The sequence below is a fragment of the Lontra canadensis genome, unplaced genomic scaffold (genome assembly GCF_010015895.1).
Source record: "Lontra canadensis isolate GAN:19392208 unplaced genomic scaffold, GSC_riverotter_1.0 scaffold60, whole genome shotgun sequence".
Lineage (NCBI taxonomy): Eukaryota > Metazoa > Chordata > Mammalia > Carnivora > Mustelidae > Lontra > Lontra canadensis.
The window spans coordinates 10916845-10937624 of record NW_022631054.1 but is presented as its reverse complement, the minus strand read 5'-3'; the positions used below and the strand labels follow the sequence as shown (position 1 = coordinate 10937624).

Here is a 20780-nt window from a genome sequence, read left to right as displayed (position 1 = left end):
CTGCGCACTAACTATTCTGAACCATTTTTGTCCAAGTTCAAGACTTGAGGTTTCCTGGACCACACAGTTGGTTGTACAGTCCATGCAAGGTCATTTGAGAACCAGCTTACTTCTGGCTCATCCTTATCTTGAGGGCTTTGTCTTTCCGGGTCCCAGCTTAATGTATTTATGCTTGAGGAATCACACCTCCCACCTGGGACAGGCCCTGGGTACCTTCTTTCCTGCCATTTGATACTGTTTAGTTTCTTCAGGATCAGAAAGTGGCCTCAGGTTTGAGTGCTGGACTTATCATTCTGGGTTCTCACCTTCCCCTAGGTTTTGGTCTGGTAATTGCTTACTGTACTGTTCTTTTTTTTTTTTTTTTTTTTTTTAGTAGGCTCCATGCCCAATGTGGGGCTTGAACTCTCAACCCTGAGATCGAGTCACATGCTTTGCTGACTGAGCCAGCCAGGCACCCCTGCTCTTTATTATTAAGAAGATTACAAATTTCCTTTTAGATATTTATGGTATGATGGTGAATAGATACTTGATTTTTGCCCCTGGCTCCTAGTACACATTCGGAAAAACCCTCGGAATCTCCAGAATGTGAAGTGTCCTTTATATGTTAAATGAAATAACTGACTGGGAGCCTGGGGGCTGATCAGTAGAAAGACCAAGGCATGATTACAAGATTGGAACATTTAGCTCAATCTCCTGACCTCTAGGGAGGGGAGAGGGCCTGGAGAGTGAATTAATCACTAATAGCCAATGATTTGCTCATCAATCACCAATAACCATGCCTACCTAGTGAAACCTCCATAAAAACCCTGAAATGATAGGTCTAGAGAATTCTGGATGGGTGAATGCACTGCAGTGAGGGAAGGTGGTGTGCCTAGCGCAGTCCCCCAACCCACACTTTGCCCTATACATATCTTCCGTTTTCCTGTTCCTGAGCTGTATCCCTTCTACTACTAAACTGTTAATATTAAGCAAAATGCTTTCCTGAGTTCTGTGAGTTGTTCTAGCAAATGACTGAACTTGAAAGGGAGGAAGGTTTGCATGAATCCCCTGGCTTTGTAGCCAAGTTGGACAGAAGGATGAATAACATGGGGACCTAATACTTGTGACTGGCATTTGAAGTAAGGGCAGTCTTGAGGTGCTGTGGAGTCTCAAACTGTCTCCAAACCTGTGGAGTCTGAAGCTAACTCTGGGTAGTTAGTGTCAGAATTGAATTAAATTGTAGGGTACCTGATTGATGTCTGTGGAGAATTGGACAATTGCTTGGTGTGGAAATCCCCTCCCCCCATTTGGTATCAGAAGTGTTGTGACTAAAAATGACTCAATATCCAAATTTCCTAGCCTACCATTATCAGAAAAAAGAGTCTTCTTCACCTGCCTATTGTTACCTATTCTTCTAGACTCACCTCAGCAGCTAGATTTCAAGTAGCTTTGTCTGGCCTGTTCTCCCTCTGCCTCCACTCTGGACCACTGAGGAGTGGGTGTCCTGTGTCTCTGGCCATTTGCTCACCATGGAGTCCTGCTGTCATCCAGTAATAGCCTCTCCACTACTGCGAACACCAGTAAACATACCTGAGGCGCCTCTGCCTCCCCCGAGCCTCAAACCAGTCCAGTCCATAAAAGTTGAAGAGAATTGGCTGGATTCCGCATTCCCACGCGCTAGAGACTATTGAGGTGATGGCAGCCCAAGACTGTGGAAACTGCCAGCCTGGTGGGAGATGACCTCAGGAGAGGCTCTGCACTGCCCGCTGCGGCCCTCGTCTGCCCTGAGCCTGGGAACTGTGCCTGGCCCTGCCTCTTCACAGGCTGGAGATGGCGCAAGGCCATCCTTCCAGCCCTGCCATGGCCAACTCTGAGAGAACACTTGCAAGCCAGGAGCTTATGCTTCCTCGTCAGCCTAGAACTGAGCCACACACCTGAGTACTCGCGGCAGAGAAGGCAGGCGCACGGAAAGTGAAGGGACTGCAGCCCCTCCTGTGCAGCGGGGGACGAGGCGCAGGGGACCAGGGGCCAGTGACAGGAGCGCACAGATCTGCAGCGCGCATGGAACGGGTGTCTACAGGCTATGTGCAGCCCTTGCAAACTTTACTAACTTAACTACAAACATGCCTATGGTGCCTAACCACAGACATGTGCTGGTGACTTGTAATCTTGTCGGAAGACTGTCACTGACAGTCCCCAGCAGCTCAGTGAGTGGCCTGTTCACCCGGAGGCAGAGGCTGGAGAGACAGCCAGCAGCCCCATCCTGGGTCTCAGTCTCCATACACTCTTCTCCTGCCTGGTGCTGAGCGTTGCCAGCGGCCAACACTCCCAGAAGGAGGGGGGCTGACTTCTCTCCAGGACTCAGAGTGCTCTTTGGCAGGAAGGAGAACCAATTTGGGCTGGTGAGTCAGGCCTCCCTCAGATTGCCCTTGTCTCAAGTTCTGGGTCGGGGTGGGGGTGGGGGTGGGGGTGGGGGAGCGTCCCATCCAGCCACACTGCAGAGCCACAGAGCACACAGAGGCCCTGTCCTGAAGCCCCGCACAAAGCCAGTCTTTTCTCTGCCTGTTTTTCCCAATCACAGAATCAAAGATTTACTCCGGCAGAAGGGCTCTTAAGGACATCCCCGCAACCCCTCCTGGTGTTTAGTATTCCAGGGATGAGCCTTGTACGGCAGCCCCTTTTCTCTCTGGAGCAACCTGATTCAGAAACCGCTGCTTCATTAAGAAACACTTCCTAGGATGTTCAGCTACTGCTTGCTGCTGGGCTTTCTTTTCCTTCCAGGTCTTCCAGGAGAGCCCTCCCAATCCCAGTGGCACCCCCCAACTCCAGCCTCCGCTTGAACAGATGTGGTTCTAACTTGGAATCACAGAGGGAGAGGGACCAGCTCATGACCCTCCCTGGCTTTCCCCAAACATTCTCCCACTTGGACAAAACCGCAGCCTGGGATGCTAGCCTGGTGCATGAAACCACCAAGTCTTTCTCACCCTGTTCTCTTATTGTTTGGTTGTGAAACTTTCTTCCTTCTTTTTGAATTAGTGGGGTTTCGGATCTGCGTGGTCAGCACACCCTCATGCCCAACTCTGCTGGGCCCAGGCTGCCGCAGCACACCTTGCCTCACCTTAGGAGTTGGGCCCTTCCAGGCCACAAGCTGGCAGTACCTTACTGCCAGGACACCGGGGAAAAACACTTGCCTATGCTTAAGAGAGTTCTCCTGCAGCAAGAAATGACTCAAAATACTCAGGGTGGAAAGAATGAGTGAAAATATTTTTATGAAATTTCCCTGACCACACATGGTATTCTCTGCCCACGTAAGACCAAGTTCTCCAGGAGGCAAATATCTGCTTTTGCTTACTCACTTTATCCTAAATGCTTAAGCCTTCATTGCTGGTATATCTGCAACATTGGAACTTCTCAGAAAAATGAAGATTTATTCACTGAATAATTTTTTTTTAATGGTGAGAAAGTTTTAATTTTTATTATTTTTTTTTAAAGATTTTATTTATTGATTTGACAGAGAGAGATCACAAGTAGACAGAGAGGCAGGCAGAGAGAGAGAGAGGGAAGCAGGCTCCCCGCTGAGCAGAGAGCCCGATGCGGGACTCGATCCCAGGACCCTGAGATCATGACCTGAGCCGAAGGCAGCGGCTTAACCCACTGAGCCACCCAGGCACCCAAAGTTTTTATTTTTTTAAAAAATATTTTATTTATTTATTTGACAGAGAGAGATCACAAGTAGGCAGAGAGGCAGGCAGAGAGAGAGAGAGAGGGAAGCAGGCTCCCTGCTGAGCAGAGAGCCTGATGTGGGGCTCGATCCCAGGACCCTGGGATCATGACCTGAGCCAAAGGCAGAGGCTTTAACCCACTGAGCCACCCAGGTGCCCCCACTGAATCATTTTTGGTTGAGTTTTAAAATTCACAGCTGTCTATGTTTACCCCCAAAGTGAAAGGGCTAGTCTCTGCCCGCCAATTACAACTCTTTACCCACTGGTCTAGGTCGGAAGCATAGCAGAGCCATTCAGAAAGCAAAGGGGATTACTGTCTTTGGCAGCTTCGCCAAAAGCCTGTGTTGCTGACAACACCCAACTGTCCTAAATTGGATCAGTCACTGATTAATTCATTGGTTTATTTATCTTATTTTTTAAAAAGATTTTATTTATTTATTTTGAAAGAGAGAGAGAAGGAGAGAACACAAGCAGGGAGAGTGGCAGGCAGAGGGAGAAGCAGGCTCCCTGAGGATCAGGAAACCCCATGTGGGGCTCGATCCCAGGACCCTGAGATCATGACCTGAGCTGAAGGCAGAGGCTTAACTCACTGAGCCACCCAGGTGCCCCGATTCATTCATTTATCTAGCAAAATACTCACTCACCATCTTCCATGTGCCAGACCCCTATGCTAGGGCTATGAGGAGGACGAAGACACAAACCCTGTCCTCAGGGATGACACAGTTTAATGGCAGATACGAGTAAGGAAACTGGTATGTATGCTGTTGTATTGTAAGAGCCATGGGAACAGAAAGGAAGTCAGGTTGGTGTGAGGGTAAGTTGAGGAACTGGGGGATAGAGACTCTGGAGAAGGCTCTCTTGGAGATGGTGACATGTGAGCTGACAAAGCCATGGACGAGAAGGGAGGGACAGGAATGAAGAATGTGGCAAGTGCATCCCACCTTATGGCCAGGCAAGCAGGGAGGTCTGGCTGGGACATGGGGGTTTGGGTCACAGAATGAGAGCTAAGCCTGAGGAGACAGACTGGCTTCTGAGGACTTGGCACGTGCCAACCACCCTATAGGGCAGGTGTTTTTTCCTTGTCTTTCATTTCAAACATTTAAAAAAATTATTTAGAGAGAGCACGCACATGCACACAGGTGAGCAGGGTGAGGGGCAGAGGGAGAGAGAGAATCCCAAGCAGACTCTGCACTGAGCATGGAGCCTGATGCGGGGCTTGATCCCACGACACTGAGATCATGACCTCAGCTGAAATTAACAGTCAGATGCTCAACTGACTGAGCCACCCAGGCGCCCCTCTGTCTTTCATTTCAGAGGAAACTGACTCAAAAACGTTGAGTATTTTGCCCAAGGCCAATCAGCTAAAAAGTAGAACAACTCTGTTGGATTCCAAAGCTTGTACTCTTCATTTCTAAGCTCCGCTGCCTCAGCTCCGTTGGACGACAAGGAGGACAGACAGCATGGGCACCATGATAGAGAGATGGAGATTGGTTTAGAGGTGAGAAATATAGAGACATAAGTTACAGCAGTGGAGACAGAATGAACTAGAGGGAGATCTGAATGATATATATATATATATTTAAAGATTTTATTTATTTGTCAGAGAGAGAGAGAGTGAGCACAGGCAGACAGAATGGCAGGCAGAGGCAGAGGGAGAAGCAGGCTCCCCACCGAGCAAGGAGCCCAATGCGGGACTTGATCCCAGGACACCGGGATCATGACCTGAGCTGAAGGCAGCTGCTTAACCAACTGAGCCACCCAGGCGTCCCAGATCTGAACGATATTAAGGAGTTAGAGTTGACTGGTCTTGGTAGAAGTTGGTTGTAGGCGGGAAGCAGGAAGAGATGACAATGACCTACATTTCCAAGCACTGGGTGCTTTTCACTGGGATTGGGACCTTGGAGCTGGAATCTCAGGCGTCCAGTTCTGAACATGGTCTGTCACATCCGAGGCGAGATGATCAGAAGGCAAATGGAAACAACGAGATGGAGCTCAGGAGAGCAGTGTGAGCTGGACAGAGGTCACTCAACTGCTCTGCCCGTAGGTCACAAAATGGGAATAACAATTGTGCCTACTTTGTCAGCTTGTTGTGAGGATTACCGAGTAGAGAGCTGGAGGCGTACCTAATGTGGAGTGGACACCTTATAAAGGCCAGCCACTCGTGTTTCTGTCACTGTCGGTCATCACTAAAACCGTGGGAGAGTAGATGAGGTACCACAGAACAGAAAGAGAAGAGCAGGGGACCTGGGATTGAATCCTGAGAGAAAAAGAACCTGCACGTAAGGGGCTGGTGGAGGGACGGGAATGTACAAAAGACTGAGCAGCAGTTTCCAGAGAGAGAGGGGGAAACTAGGAGAGTTCTGGTTTGGGGAAGGAAGAGACCCGAGTATTCAGGGCAGAGTGTGATCAGGAGGGTGAGAGCCATGGAGAGGTCATGCCCTGAGGGGAGGCTGAGAAGCAGCTCCACCGGGCCCACGCTTTCATTTGACAAACTGGTCGGGTCCGTGTCAGCTACAGTGCTTTGTGCTGACTGGAACAGCAGTAGACAAAACAGAGGCAAAGGGTGGCCCACTGACACTCATGGAAACTTCAGTGTAGAAGAAGGGAATCCTCCAATCCAAAGAGGAACCACAGAACCCACAGCCTGTCAGCCTGGGAAGAAAGTTCCTTGATCACCTGTTGTAAGGACCTATTTTATATTTCTATTTTAGCCAGAGGCTTCCACTGAAGTTAAACAATAACTTTGTTGTTTAACCCTTAAACTGTCCCTGCTCCTCTTCCCCCAGAGGACTTAAAAACAAGTCCCGGAGACCAGCTCCAGGTGTGGAGGCCAAGAAAAACAAGGCTGTACCCACCTCGAGTCTAGCCCTGACATAAGTACAGCCATCTTGGCAAAGCAAAAGCTGGCACCTTGCACTGTAAGAGTGGGTTAGCATAAGAATGGCCATCCTGAAGACCGGGAAACCATTTTACTGAGCGTCCCTAACCAGCCCGCAGGGCGTACTGACTTGAGACAAGAGAAAGTAGCTAAAACCTGAAAAAACAACTTAATCATATACCACCAGGGCGGTTAGGTGGTGGTGCCACAGGGACCAAATGTTAAAGAAAAACAAATAGTTAACTTGCAGAGATCACAATCCTGCAAGACCCAAGTCTCCCTTAGTTTGCAAATGTCCTGGTGATTTACAACAAAAAGGCCATCTCTTCAATGGCCCAATTTCCAGAGACAAATGGCTCAGTTCCTCAAGGTCTAAGGTCGCACCATAAAACTGAAGGAGTCTGAGGCAGAAGGAAATGTAAATAAAGTTAAATTTCTTCTAAACCTAAATCTCATTTAACCGCCAGGATGGCTCCAGGGTGACACCGGGGTGGCAAAAGGTTAAACAAAGTTAAACTGTCAAAGTGGGGCGCAAGATATGTATGTAGCTATGAAGAAGTGCCTTGAAAATGCTATATAAACCCTTGGCTTTGAGTGCTCGGGGTCCTTGTTGAAACCCGCTGCGCCGGGCGGATACTTGGACCCCAGCTACCTGGAAATAAACCTCGCTGTGTGACTTGCATTATCAAGAGTGTTCTCTGTCTAATTGAGGGGTGGTCGACTCCGTACCCTAACACTGTCTGAGAGCTGAAGAAACCCTGAACAAATGAGTTGCCCTGGGAATCACAGTGAATAGGAGATAGGGTCGTAGCTCAGTATTCTTTGGACAGACGGAAACTTAGAAATCGCGTTGCACCTGGGAACTGTGGTGATGGCATGCGACTATTTCCCTCCCTCCCTCCTCCCCCCTTCCTCCCTCCCTTCCTTCTCTCCTTCTCTCCTTCCACCCTCCTTTCCTTTCTGAGATTTATTTTGGTGGGGGTGGTGGGCAGGGGCTGAGGGAGAGTCTTGAGCCCACTTGGGGCTGGGGACTGGGCTTGATCTCACCACCCTGATCTCATTACCTGCGCCAAGACCAAGAATCGTTCGCTTAACCAACTGTGCCATCCAGGAACCCCAGCATGCGACTATTTCTAAGGCACTCAGCACTGAGGAAGTTTGTTTAATAATTTTTTGCTCCTAGAGCCTTGGGAAACCCGAGTCCCAGTTCTCGGTCTTCACTTCCACGTGACTGCCACCTGCTGGCCACATGTGAGAAGTGTGCTTCAGGGAGCGTCCATGCACAGGTTTGCCTCCTTTCCCCGCCGGCAGGAGTGAGAATACACTTGGCGAGTTGCTATTACAAGGAAGAGACCAGTGTCAAGGAGCTTCCTGACCAACTGCATTCTATCTCTGAATCCTGTACATCTCCTTACCTCTTTCATCACAGCCTGTTCAAAGCCCACCGTTGAAACACAAAAAAAGCATATTTTATACACTATTTCTTTGAAAAAAGCCAGTTGATAAAGGAATGAATGTTATGTGCTCTAGTAATGTATGTACTGCTCAATTAAGAATGACTGTAGTGTAGGGCGCCTGGGTGGCTCAGTGGGTTGAGCCTCTGCTTTCAGCTCAGGTCATGATCTCGGGGTCCTGGCATCAAGCCCTGCATCGGGCTCTCTGCTCAGCAGGGAGCTTGCTCCTGCCCCCACCCCAACCTCACCTGCCTCTCTGCCTATTTGTGATCTCTGCCTGTCAAGTAAATAAATAAAATCTTAAAAAAAAAAAAAAGAATGTAGCATCTTCCATGGGTATCTTCTCTTCCACGCCAGGCTCCCTGAGTCCAAACCCCCTGTGTGTGGGCCTCTGAGGGAAGCACCGACCACCACCCCGGGCACCTGAGGGGAGAGGGTGCCAGGCCAGGCTAGGGTGGACACGGAGGTTCTGCGGGCCGGGCAAACTGGGCCATTAGAAAGGAGTGCTCCCTGGGCGCCTGGGTGGCTCAGTGGGTTAAGGCCTGTGCCTTCGGCTGAGGTCATGATCTCGGGGTCCTGGGATCAAGCCCTGCATCGGGCTCTCTGCTCATCAGGGAGCCTGCTTCCCCTACCCCCCCGTCTGTCTCTCTGCCTACTTGTGATCTCTCTCTGTCAAATAAATAAAATCTTTAAAAAAAAAGAAAGGAGTACTCTCCAATGACTTCCTATTTAAAAACAAACAACTATGGCAGACTGTAAATAAAACTTAGGAACAGTGAATAAAGTGTGGTAGTTGAAGTATATGATTTTGGGGAAATAACATATATTTTAAGAATATTCAGCAGACTTTTATTTGAAACTCTCCTTTGACATCAGAGTCTTATGACTGTTGTTCAATGAAGTCACATGGAGAGGTGGCCTCTTACACAGCCACATCCCTGCTGATATGGGTTAGCTCAGAAGAGGAAAGTAAAGGCACAAGGTTCTATGGCGCAAAAGGTATGGTTTTAAAAATGAGATCTTGGGGAGCCTGGGTGGCTCAGTGGGTTAAAGCCTCTGCCTTTGGCTCAGGACCCTGGGGGGCTCTCTGCTCAGCAGGGAGCCTGCTTCCCTTCCCCTCTCCATGCCTGCCTCTCTGCCTACTTGTTATCTCTGTCAAATAAAAAAAAATTTTTTTTTAAATGAGATCTTATGGTATTTGCATGACCCTGAGAAGGGCATGAATTTTTTGGCTTTGTGGCTAAGAAAACACAATTATGTTTTATGGTAATAATAATATTGTCCATCCTCAGGTTTTTGACTGTTTCTCAAAAGTGGTAAAAATGTTAAAAGTCTTGTTTCTGTAATACTGGAGAGACAGGACAGTGTGGTGGTGAGGACTTGGGTGGAGGGGTCAACCTGCCTGGGTGTGGCCCACAACTTTCCCACCTACTGTCTCTGAGACTTTGGGTGGGCTATTCAATTGCTCTGTACCTCAGTTTCCTCACCTGAAAACTGGGGATGATAATAGTACCTACCTCTCAGGATTGTTCTGAGGACTGTGTGACACGATTGCAGAGCTTAAAACAGTGCCCGGCACACAGTCCTCACCAGTGACTGGTAGCGATGACTAGGTGTCATTCCTGGTATTATGACTGCTGAGTCAAAGCTCTAGCTGGACAGGGACTTCGTTTCATTTGTCACTATACATTCAGTGCCCAGCTCAGTGCCTGCTCTTTTGAATAAGTAAATGAATGAACAAAAATGTAAACCATTTAAAAATAAACCAACACAGGAGATTATCAAAAAGGTGAAAACACAAGGGTGCCTGGGAGGCTCAGTTGGTTAAACGTCTGCCTTTGGCCCAAGTCATGATCCCGGGTCCTGGAATGGAGACCCGTGTCAGGCTCCCTACTCAGCAGGGGAGTCGGCTACTCCCTCTGCCCCTCCCCCTGCGTATGTGCTTTCTCTCTCTCTCTCTGTCAAATAAATAAATAAATAAGTAAACAAGTAAATAAATAAATAAAATCTCTAAAAAACAAAGTGAAAAGACAACCTACAGAAACCATTCTGGTATCCAGAATATACAAAGAACTCTTACAACTCAACAGTGAAAAGACAAGCCAATTTCTAAAAATGGGTCTAAGACTTGAGAAGGTATTTCTCCAAGGAAGAAATATAAATGGCCAAGAGGCACTTGACAAGATGTTCAATATCTTTAGTCATTAGGAAAATGCGCACCAAAGCCATAGTGAGGTACCGCCACTCCACTGTGCACTAGGATGGCTGTTAAAATAAAAAAAAAGGACAATGACAAGTGTTGGCAAGGATGTGGAGAAATTAGAACCCTCATATATTGCTGGTGGGAACGGAAACTGGTGCAGCTGCTGTGGAAAACAGTTTGACAATTTCTTGAAAGGCTGGACAGAATTACTCTATGATCTGGCAATTCCACTCCCAGGTATACACCTCAAAGAACTGAAATCACGCACTCAAACAAATACAGGTACGTGCATGTTCATAGCAGCACTATTCACAATAGCCAGAGAGAGAGACAGCCCAGATGTCCACCAGTGGGTGACCGGATAGACAATCTGTGGGATATACACATGATGGAATATTATTCAGCCATAGGAAAGCAGGTACTGGTACACACTTCATGTGGATGAAGCTTGAAATCATGATGCAGAGTGAAAGTAGCCAGATGCAAACAGTACCATGTTGCATGATTCCATTTGTATGAAATATCCAGAATAGGTAAATCCATGGAGACAGAATAAGGATTGGTGGTTTCTAGGGTCTGAGGGGAAGGGCTAGGGAGCAAATACATGGTATACGGGATGATGAAAATGTTCCAGAGCCGGATGGGGTGGTGGTTCACCCAACACTGTGGGTATACTCAACACCACTGAATTGTTCACTTTAAATTGGTTAATTTTGTTATGTGAATCTCACCACAATTTGAAAAATGCCTTTATGTGGAAAAAAGGAACTAAACCAAATCTGATTAATTTCTTTTTTAAAGACAATATTTATTTATTTGAGAAAGAGAGAGAGCATACAAGCAGGAAGAGAGTAGAGGGAGAGAGAGAATCCCAAGCAGACTCTCCACTGAGTGTCGAGCTGGATGTGGGGCTCCATTTCACAACCCTGAGATCACAACCCGAGCCCAAATCAAGAGTCAGATGCTCAAATGACTGAGCCATCCAGGTGCCCCAAGTCCATGACTAATTTCGAAGTAGATCATACTCCTTAGTATTAGGAATCCATGTAACCTCACAAAACCCAGAACCCTAAGAAAAATTAACAATGACATTCTTGTCCATTGTCAGTCTCTCTCCAGGTCTTTGAGGGGCAGGGGAAGAGATATCACACATTCAGAGACTTGCCCATGTCTGTCCTGTCACTTGGGAGCACTGTTTCCCTGAAGTAACATTTCTAGAGGATTCCGCTAGGTTAGTGTGGTACAGTTTGCTCAGTCATTAAATGCTGCTGTTATACTTTGTGGCTGATAAACCACACTTGAAACTTCACTACAGGGGCACCTGGGTGGCTCAGTGGGTTAAAGCCTCTGCCTTTGGCTCGGGTCATGATCCCAGGGTCCTGGGATCGAGCCCCGCATCAGGCTCTCTGCTCAGTGGGGAGCCTGCTTCCTCCTCTCTCTCTGCCTGCCTCTCTGCCTACTTGTGATCTCTGTCAAATAAATAAATAAAATATAAAAAAAAAAGAAACTTCACTACACAAAACACTACACAAAAACACGATCAAATTAATCCTAGGTTCTAGGTCAATTAGACAAAAATGTTATTCTCCAAGTGACCACTTTTGCAAATTCACAAACATTTCCATTTTAGCATAAATTTGTTTCTTATCCCTACGTGTTCGTTTCTTAGCAATTTTTATGAGATGGTACAGAGATTTTTTTTTTTTGAGATGGTACAGTGGTTTTAAGATATGTCCACAAAAATTTTATCTGTTTTCTCTCAAGGGGTGAGCCCATTTTCTCCCCCATCCCTAACGAACAGGGTAAACAGAAGTGACAGTGTGCAACTTCTGAGATTAGATAATAAGTAGTGGGGCCTCCTTTTTGCCCTCTCTCAGATCACTCACTCTGGGAGAAGCCAGCTGCTCTGTTGTAAGGACAGTCAAGCAGCCCATGGAGGGGCCCCCGTGGTGAAGACTCAAGGCTTCCTGTCAACAACCAGCTCTAACTCACCAGGTGTGTGAGTGAGCTACTTTGGAAGCGGGTCCTCCAGGCCCTGTCATGCCTTCAGATGACCTCAGCCCCGTGAGATATCTGGAGCTAAAACCACTCAGTTAAGGTTCCCAGATTTCTGACCCACAAAAACTGTGTGAGGTAATAAATGTTTCTTTTGGAGGGTGCCTGGGTGGCTCAGTTGGTTAAGCATCTACCTTCAGCTCAGGTCATGATCTCAGGGTCCTGGGATCGAGTCCCTCAGCAGGCTCCCTGCTTCTCCCTCTTCCTCTGTACTCTCTCTCTCTCAAATAAATAAATAAAAATCTTTAAAAAAATGTTTATTTTTTTTAGCCACTAAGTTTTGAGGTAATTTGTTATATAGCAATGGATAATGAATACAGATGGATTGATTTAACAGCTTTTGTAGATTACTGCAAAGTTGGAATATAACGACTTTCATTTTGTCTTCAAAGCAGCATTTTGAGGAATTGTCATCTTTCTCTGCCCAAGCTCTATAGCTGCTGTGGCAGGGAAGGGGGACACGGTGGGGGCACGCTGCTGGACATCACCCTACTGCATGGCCTAGCCAGCCCACTCTTGAGAAGAGGGGATGGGGACAGGTGGGACAGAGAAAGGGAAACCAAGGGCTAGAGAAGGAGGGGCCGACAAAGGGCAGATAGGGCTAAAGGCCCAGGGAACTCTGAAGTCCTGGCTTCTCCCAGCTCTCTTAGGTCCTACTAATACAACCAATACTCTATACTTTACAAATATTTAAAAGAAATGTGTGGTCAGTAAATTGGTAATTTGGTGAATTGGGCATTCAGCAAATTGGTCATTTGGCTAATTGATTTTTGGCAGGCATTTCTTTGGCAAATTAATTTGCAATGATTGATCTGCTTCTAATTAATTCATACATAGTAATTTTTATGATCCTAAGGTAATTGATTTATAAAAGATACCAATATATTTACACACACATATGTATTTCAAATTCCCAACAGAACTCATTAATTTCTTCTGCAAAACTCGCTATGACTTTGACCTTTCTCTTATCTAGGAAGGGAGACCAGTGAGCGATCCCTTCTGTGGCTTTCGACTGCTCGTCATGATTAAGTCCCTGCCTGCCACCAGTTCCTGGAATAGCAATCCTCCCTGGGAGGAAACTGCCATTTTTCACTTCACAAAAATCATAAATGGAGATAAATTCCAGGCAGGACCACTTTGAAGAAGGCCTCTCTTAATTTTAATTTTGGCTCTCTAATGTTAAATGGGATGATCATTAAAAGAAATTCTAAAGTCTTAATTCTAGGGGAAAAGATAAAACCCTGAGAAATTAGTGGACATCAGTACCCTTTGCCTGGTTATTTCTACTTCAAAGTGAACAGGCAAAGAATGGACAGCCAGAATCCCCTGCACTGAGGACTGGAAAACAGGAAAACTGGTGCACAGGGTTCTCTTCCAATCTTTCAGAAGAGAAAAGGTGCCACGTGGGACCATACTAGAGCCTGAGGGGAAAGGAAAAATCAGGACTAGCCTCTCGTTCCAGCTGTGGTCCCCAGCTGTCTTCCTGATGGGCCCCCGATAATAGGGAGCTGAGAAAACCCATCTCTACTGTGTCCTGTTGTAACACTTGACCTACATACTACTTGAGAGTAAAATAGTGATCATTTTATGACACTAAATTTGGAGCAGTTTGTTAGAAGCGATAGGTGACCAGAGCATCCACTCTCTGTGCGTGTGGCCTTCCCGTCTCTTACCTTCCTCCAGGAAACTTTCCTTTTTTCTCCCTTTCCAAACTCTCTTCCTTGGCCCTAAGAACTCTCAAGAAATAAAAGGTCATTTGATCCACACAGCTTCCACTTAGCCATCTGGGCCGAACAAATCAGGTATTTCAAATTCTGATTCCAATATGATGACTCTCGTATAAGCTTGGATATATACAAGATTCACTCATCTCCATTCATTCATTCGACAAATAGCTAAGAGGCTGCTTTTGCCGGTACTGTGTGGGCACTAGGGGTCCAGTAGTAGACAAAGATGATGAAGTCTCAGGTCTCAGGGGGCTGACTTTCTTACTGTAGAGCAGAAACTAGACAAGCAAATGAATGAACAAGGTAATTTCTGAGAGAGGTAAGTGCAGTGATGGAGCGTGTTGGAGAGAGCCTGGGGGGGGGCAGTGGAGGGGACTGGGGACACTTTAGAGAGAGTGGTCAGAGGCTTCTCTCTGAGGTGATGTCTGAGCTAAAGTTTGAGAAGTGCAAGGTCTGGGGGAAAAGCCTTCCAGAAGCTTTGCTGGACATGGCAGGTGTGTAGAGTTTTGTGCAGGTACAAGGGCAAGCTATTTTTTTGAAATGATTGTTCTGGCTGCAATGGAAGAGTGGCTTACAGGAGGCCAGGATGGAAGCGGAAGTTAGCAGAAAGGATGGGAGGTTAGCCGTGGGCGATCATGGTGGTAGTGGGGACAGAGAGATGTAAGTAGGGACAGTGCGGAGAAGACTCAGTAAGGGTGAGACAGGGTGGCAGGTGAGAGAAAGTAGATCATTTGGTACTAGTTCAACACTTTTTACTGGAGCAGTTGGGTTGGCGGTGGCACCATTTACTGAAAATAGGAGATAGGGTAGGATTTGGGAAGAAAATTAAAAGTTCTGTTTTGCCTATAAATTTCAGATGTCTGGGGAGATTTTGAGGGAAAGATTAGGCCAGAGACACAGTCTGGTTCCCGAATATTTAACACAGTGTGTAAAGCTGGGAACTAGACAAAAATCATGTGGACAGAAGGTGTGGGTAAAGAGATGAGAAGCAGGCTGACCCAACAGTCAGGTAGAGAAATAGGAGAAAGTAGCAAAGCGAGCCTAACAAACATGGCAGACCCAGCTTGAGGGAGGAAAACTGGAAGTTGTATCACAGAGCCCCAGAGAAGAAAACCAGTTGCCTTGGGCCAGTTGGGTCAAAAGCAGCTGAGAGATCAGGTAGGAAGAAAATGGAAAAATGAGTAGCTGGAGGGGAACTTGGGGTCAAGGAGGAGTTTGCACCCTTAAATGCTATCATTTAATTTAATTTGGGGGGGCAGGTCTCTTAAATCTCTTTTAATCCATAGATGAAAGCCCCCAAGGAGGGGCTCTTTTTTTTTTTTTTTTTAAGATGGGAGATACAGAACATATTTGCATGTCATTGGAGATGATCCTCTAGAGAGAAAGAGAGGCTCTGTTTATGAGAGGGTTTTATGAATGTATTTCAGAGAAGAAGAAGAAGCAGGAGAGCGGGCCTGCAGTAGGAGCAGGAACACTCAGTTGAAATGGGAAAGCGGGCAGAGAACATGGGTCATAGGCCAGGCAGGTCGGCAGATTCGGAGGTGGGGAGGTGGAGTTCTCAATGAAAAAAGAGGTGAAGCCGTCACCTGGCTCCAGCACTGCTGACCCCCACTGCAAGGGAAGGAGTCACTTTGCCTCCTAAGCCTCTTCACCCCCTTGTCACTGGACTCTCCCTGAGAATTCTACCTTCCCTGCAGCCTTCTCTGGGGAGAGATGTCAACTACCCCCAGCCTCCTTCCCCTCCTCCTTCTGAACTATTCCTTTTTCTTCAAATACAAACACACACAAGCAACCCTCCCGCCCCCAGCCCCAGTGCTTGTCATAGTACTTGGCACACTGCAGATGTTCAATCAATATTTTTTTTTTAAGATTTTATTTATTTATTTGACAGACAGAGATCACAAGTAGGCAGAGAGGCAGGCAGAGAGAGAGAGGAAGGGAAGCAGGCTCCCTGCCGAGCAGAGAGCCCGACGCGGGGCTCGATCCCAGGATACTGGGATCATGAGCTGAGCTGACGGCAGCGGCTTTAACCCACTGAGCCACCCAGGCACCCCAATATTTGTTTTTTAAAAACAAACCAACCCTGCCCTGTTACGCTCTACCACCCACCCCAGGCTTCTCTTCCATGATTGTTGCCATCACCCTGGGGGAACTTTAGCTTGTTTTTGCAATTTGGTGTCCTCCAACTCAGAGAAACTCCTCTCTGATCCTCTCTGTCTGGTCGACACTGTTAGAACCACATCTGAGACCTGTCAGATCTTCCCGGCCCTGCCTTGGGAGGATTTTCAGCGGGAGCCCACCCGGTGTTCTCTCCCTGAGCGTCCTTCCGCTCTGCCCAGCCTGTGGAATAGCTCCCCCTAGTGGACAACTGCACATATACACGCTCTATTTCCCAGTTGCACCGACACTTTGAAGTCCCTTGTGAAAGAGCGTAATTCCTTCATTCACCAGACATCTCTTGAGCACCTGTTATGAGTCTGGTCTATCCGAAATACTCTTGGAGATCACAGTTTCACTGTTACCACAGGAGGAGACATCAAACCAAAAAGGCAGTGAGAAAGCGTCAGGCTTCTCTGCCTCTTTCAGGGTTCAGGGTGTATGGGCAGAACTCCCTCCATCTCTCCCTCAACAAATATGCAACAAGGACCTACCCTATGCCGGAGACTGGTCTGAGAACATAAGGACAGAAGTGGTAAGAAGCGTACTGAGGGGTGCCTGGGTGGCTCAGTCGTTAAGCATCGGCCTTCGGCTCAGGTCATTATCATAGGGTACTGGGATGGAGCCCCACATCAGGCTCTCTGTGGGAAGCCTGCTTCTCCCTCTCCCACTCCCCCTGCTTGTGTTCCCTCTCTCGCTGTGTCTCTCTCTGTTAAATAAATAAATAAAATCTTAAAAAAAAAAAAAAAAAGGAAAGGGCGCCTGGGTGTCTCAGTGGGTTAAAGCCTCTGCCTTTTTGGCTCAGGTCATGATCCCAGGTTCCTGGGATCGAGCCCCACATCGGGCTCTCTGCTCATCGGGAAGCCTGCTTCCTCCTCTCTCTCTGCCTGCTTTTCTGCCTACTTGTGATCTCTGTCAAATAAATAAATAAAATCTTAAAAAAAAAAAAAAAAAGGAAAAAAGAGAATTGCCTGAAACTGTGCTGTGCATTCTGGAGAAGACTGTTCCATGGCTGGGGGACACCAGAGGTGAGGTGTAGGGTGGTACAAAGGAAGGAGGGCTGGCATCTGGGCATGTCTGGAAGGCAGGTGAGGGATGGCCTTGGAGAAGAAAGGCATAAGCTAAGAAGTGATGATGAGTAGGAGTGGTCATGTGAGCCCCATGGAGGTGGTGGCAGGGAGGGAGGCTCAGTGCCACCAAGCAGTCTTCTTGGGCCGTTTGACTATGTTTCCTAACATGAGTCCACTGCCAGATCACTGCTGCGCCACCCGCACTCCATCTCCAGCTCCAGTGCAGTGACTGCTCTCTGCTGCTGGGTCTAAGCTTTACTCAGGTCCCTCCACTACCCTACCCTTCACTGCTGACCCCTCCCCGGCTAGGAGACACTCTTCCAGCTTGTAATATATTTTTAAAAATTTTTATTTATTTATTTATTTTTAAAGATTATTTATTTATTTATTTGACAGACAGAGATCACAAGTAGGCAGAGAGGCAGGCAGAGAGAGAGAGGGAGAAGCAGGCTTCCTCCTGAGCAGAGAACCCAATGCAGGGGGATTCCGGGATTCCGGGATCATGACCTGAGCTGAAGGCAGAGGCTTTAACCCACTGAGCCACCCAGGCACCCCAGCTTGTAATATTTTAAACACAGCATTACTTCTCACCACACAAGGTCCACTTTCCCAAACACACCTGCAGGGGTCCAAAAACTATACAAATGGCAATGCTGCTGCGGGAAAAACAGACCGACATCAATTTCAACACTGCCTTTGAAAAACAATTGATATTTGAAGTCCCCCTCTGGACCTTGGCTGGTCTTCCCCAGGATCTCACATGCACACCTGAAACCTGGTACCTGCCTGCTCCTTCTGCCCCCTCCCAGGCTTCCTGGATCTGGGGCTGTACCCGCCTGCCATTTTGGACACGGAAATCCTGATATTTACTAATGTCCACACCTTCCTGCCTCATGGACCTCTGTGTCTCGGCCTCCTCAGCCCTGTCCATTCCCCTGTCCATAGGCCGCCTCATTCTCCACATCGAGGCACTTCCCAATCCTGTCCATTCCTTCTTCCCAGGGCCTCTGTATTTGGCTAGATGGGGACATTCTTACTTTGTTGTCTGAACAACACGCAAGGCCTTCCAACTGGCTCACAGGCTTGGGTCTCCCTGTGGTTCTGATCTGGTGTGGACACCGCCACCCAGGTAACCTCCTGGACAGGGTGCCCACGACTCCATCTGGCATTCAAGGTGCTCCTCAGTCTGGTCCTGGCCTACTCTTCTAGGTCTTCCTGGGCTAAGACATCTACCAAACTTCCACTAAATGATCTACCTGTCATTCCTCTGATATATCTTGTACTTCTGTATGTCTGGGCCTTTAGTTTATACCATTCCTCTTTCCAGAATGCCCTCCTCTGCTCCTTTCCACTTTCCCAAATCCTTCCCGTACTCTAAGGTCAGCTCAGACACTACCTTCTCAGCAAACCCTTCTTTGCTCCCTCCTGTTGAAAACAGAATCTTCCTTCTCTGAACCACTATAGGAACAGGGAAGGAAACAACATCCTGTGAACGCCTGCCATGGGCTCATGTTAAAAGCATACGCTTAAGGGCACCTGGGTGGCTCAGTGGGTTAAGCCTCTGCCTTCAGCTCAGGTCATGATCTCAGGGTCCTGGGATCAAGCCCCGCATCAGGCTCCCCACTCAACAGGAAGTCTGCTTCCCCCCACCACCACCTGCTTCTCTGCCTACTTGTGATCTCTCTCTGTCAAATAAATAAATATAATCTTTAAAAAAAAAAAACCATACACTTTGGGGACACCTGGATGGCACAGTCGGTTAAGCATTAGTTGGTTTTGGCTGAGGTCCTGATCTCAGGGTCATAAGATCGAGCCCCATGTTGGCCTCCATGCTCAGCATTGAGTCCACTTAAGACTCTTTATCCCGGGATGTCTGGGTGGCTCAGTTGGTTGAGCGGCTGCCTTCGGCTCAGGTCATGATCCCAGGGTCCTGGGATTGAGTCCCACATTGGGCTCCTTGCTCGGCAGGGAGCCTGCTTCTCCCTCTGCCTCTGCCTGCCTTTCTGTCTGCCTGTGCTCGCTCGCTCTCTCTCCCTCTGTCCCTGACAAATAAATAAAATCTTAAAAAAAAAAAAAAAAGACTCTTTATCCCTCTCCCTCTGCCCCTCCTCCCCACCATGGGCATGCATGCATTCCCTCTCTCTCAAATACATAAATAAATCTTTTTTTTTTTTTTTTTTAAGGCTCACATTAGGGCAACCCTTTTGGGTCCCCTCCCTTTTCGGGAGCTTTGTACTATTGCTCAATAAACTTTGCTTTGTTGCTCACAATAAATAAATAAATAAATAAATAAATAAATAAATTTTTTTAATTAAAAAAGGATCCCTTAAAAAAATAAAAACCTATGCTTTGGAGTCAGATCTGGTTTGACTCTGGTTAGCTGCATAACCTTGGGAAGCATACTTAATATCTCTGTTCTTTGATGTTCTTTGATGCTCACCGTTCATTCCTGTGAGCATTTGAATACCTAATACATGCCAGGCTCTGTACTCTTGTTGTTCTTTTGGGAATTAGATGAAATGGTGCACAGAAAGTAGCTGGCACAGAGGAGGACTGAATACGCACAAACGTATTAATACTACCGCTGTCCAGTTTAGTTTCTTTTTTTAAAGATTTTATTTATTTGTCAGAGAGAGAGTACACAAGCAGGGGGAACAGCAGGCAGAGGGAGAGGGAGAAGCAGGCTCCCTGCTGAGTGGAGAGCCCAGTATGGTGCTCAGTCCCAGGACTCTGGGATCGTAACCTGAGCCAAAGTGAGACCCTCAACTGAATGAGCCACCCTGGCATCCCTCCAGTGTAGTTTCTCAGAAGAATAGTCTTCTGGGTTATTTCTGGTTAGTGGGGAAGTACCACATAAGACACGGAACCAGAGGGCGCCTGGGTGGTTCAGTCGGTTAAGCATCTGCTTTTGGCTCAGGTCATGATCCCAGCCAGGGGCCTGGGACCAGGTCCCAAGTCAGGCTCCCAGCTCAGCAGAGAGTCTGCTTTTCTCTCTGCACCCACCCCCCTTGCTCCTGTGCTGTCTGTCTGTCTCTCTCTCACAAAAAATGAAAATAAATAAAATCTTTTTTTTTAATAAATAAAATCTTAAAAAAATAAAAATAAAAAGACTGGGAACCAGCCAGCGCCGGACCCCGGTGGATCACAGCAAATGTTAAATTACCACGTGGCTGATGTGCAGTACAGAAAGTGACTGTTGTTTTCTAAATAACTTGCCGATCAGATGGAACCAGCATCTACCATCTGCCAAGGCTCTCCGGGATACCCAGCAAAGTCCTTTGTGACTAAGAGAAAACTGCTCAGAGCTAGTCTGTCTAGTTCTCATGATCAGCTTCTGTACCATGTGAGTAGGAACAGACCCAGCGGCCCCCCTACCTTCATACTGGACTTCCAGGTGCATCGTGCGCAGCACCTTCAGGACGCACTCCACGATGCTGGGGTGGGTGGTTCCAATGATTGACTGACGAGACAGACAACAGCACAAGGGGGTTACTTAAGATCTAGTACACCTGGAAGAAATAAAGAGCAGGCT

General features: G+C 47.4%; 1 protein-coding gene across 1 annotated transcript in view; it reads right to left on the bottom strand.

Annotated features, from left to right (window-relative positions):
* ARMH1 (armadillo like helical domain containing 1) overlaps window positions 1–20780 on the bottom strand; it is a 54321-nt gene that overhangs the window by 6802 nt on the left and 26739 nt on the right. Inside the window, exon 7 of the mRNA XM_032877575.1 lies at window positions 20624–20708. Within this exon, the coding sequence (XP_032733466.1) occupies window positions 20624–20708 (85 nt within the window). The remainder of the gene's footprint in view (window positions 1–20623; window positions 20709–20780) is intronic.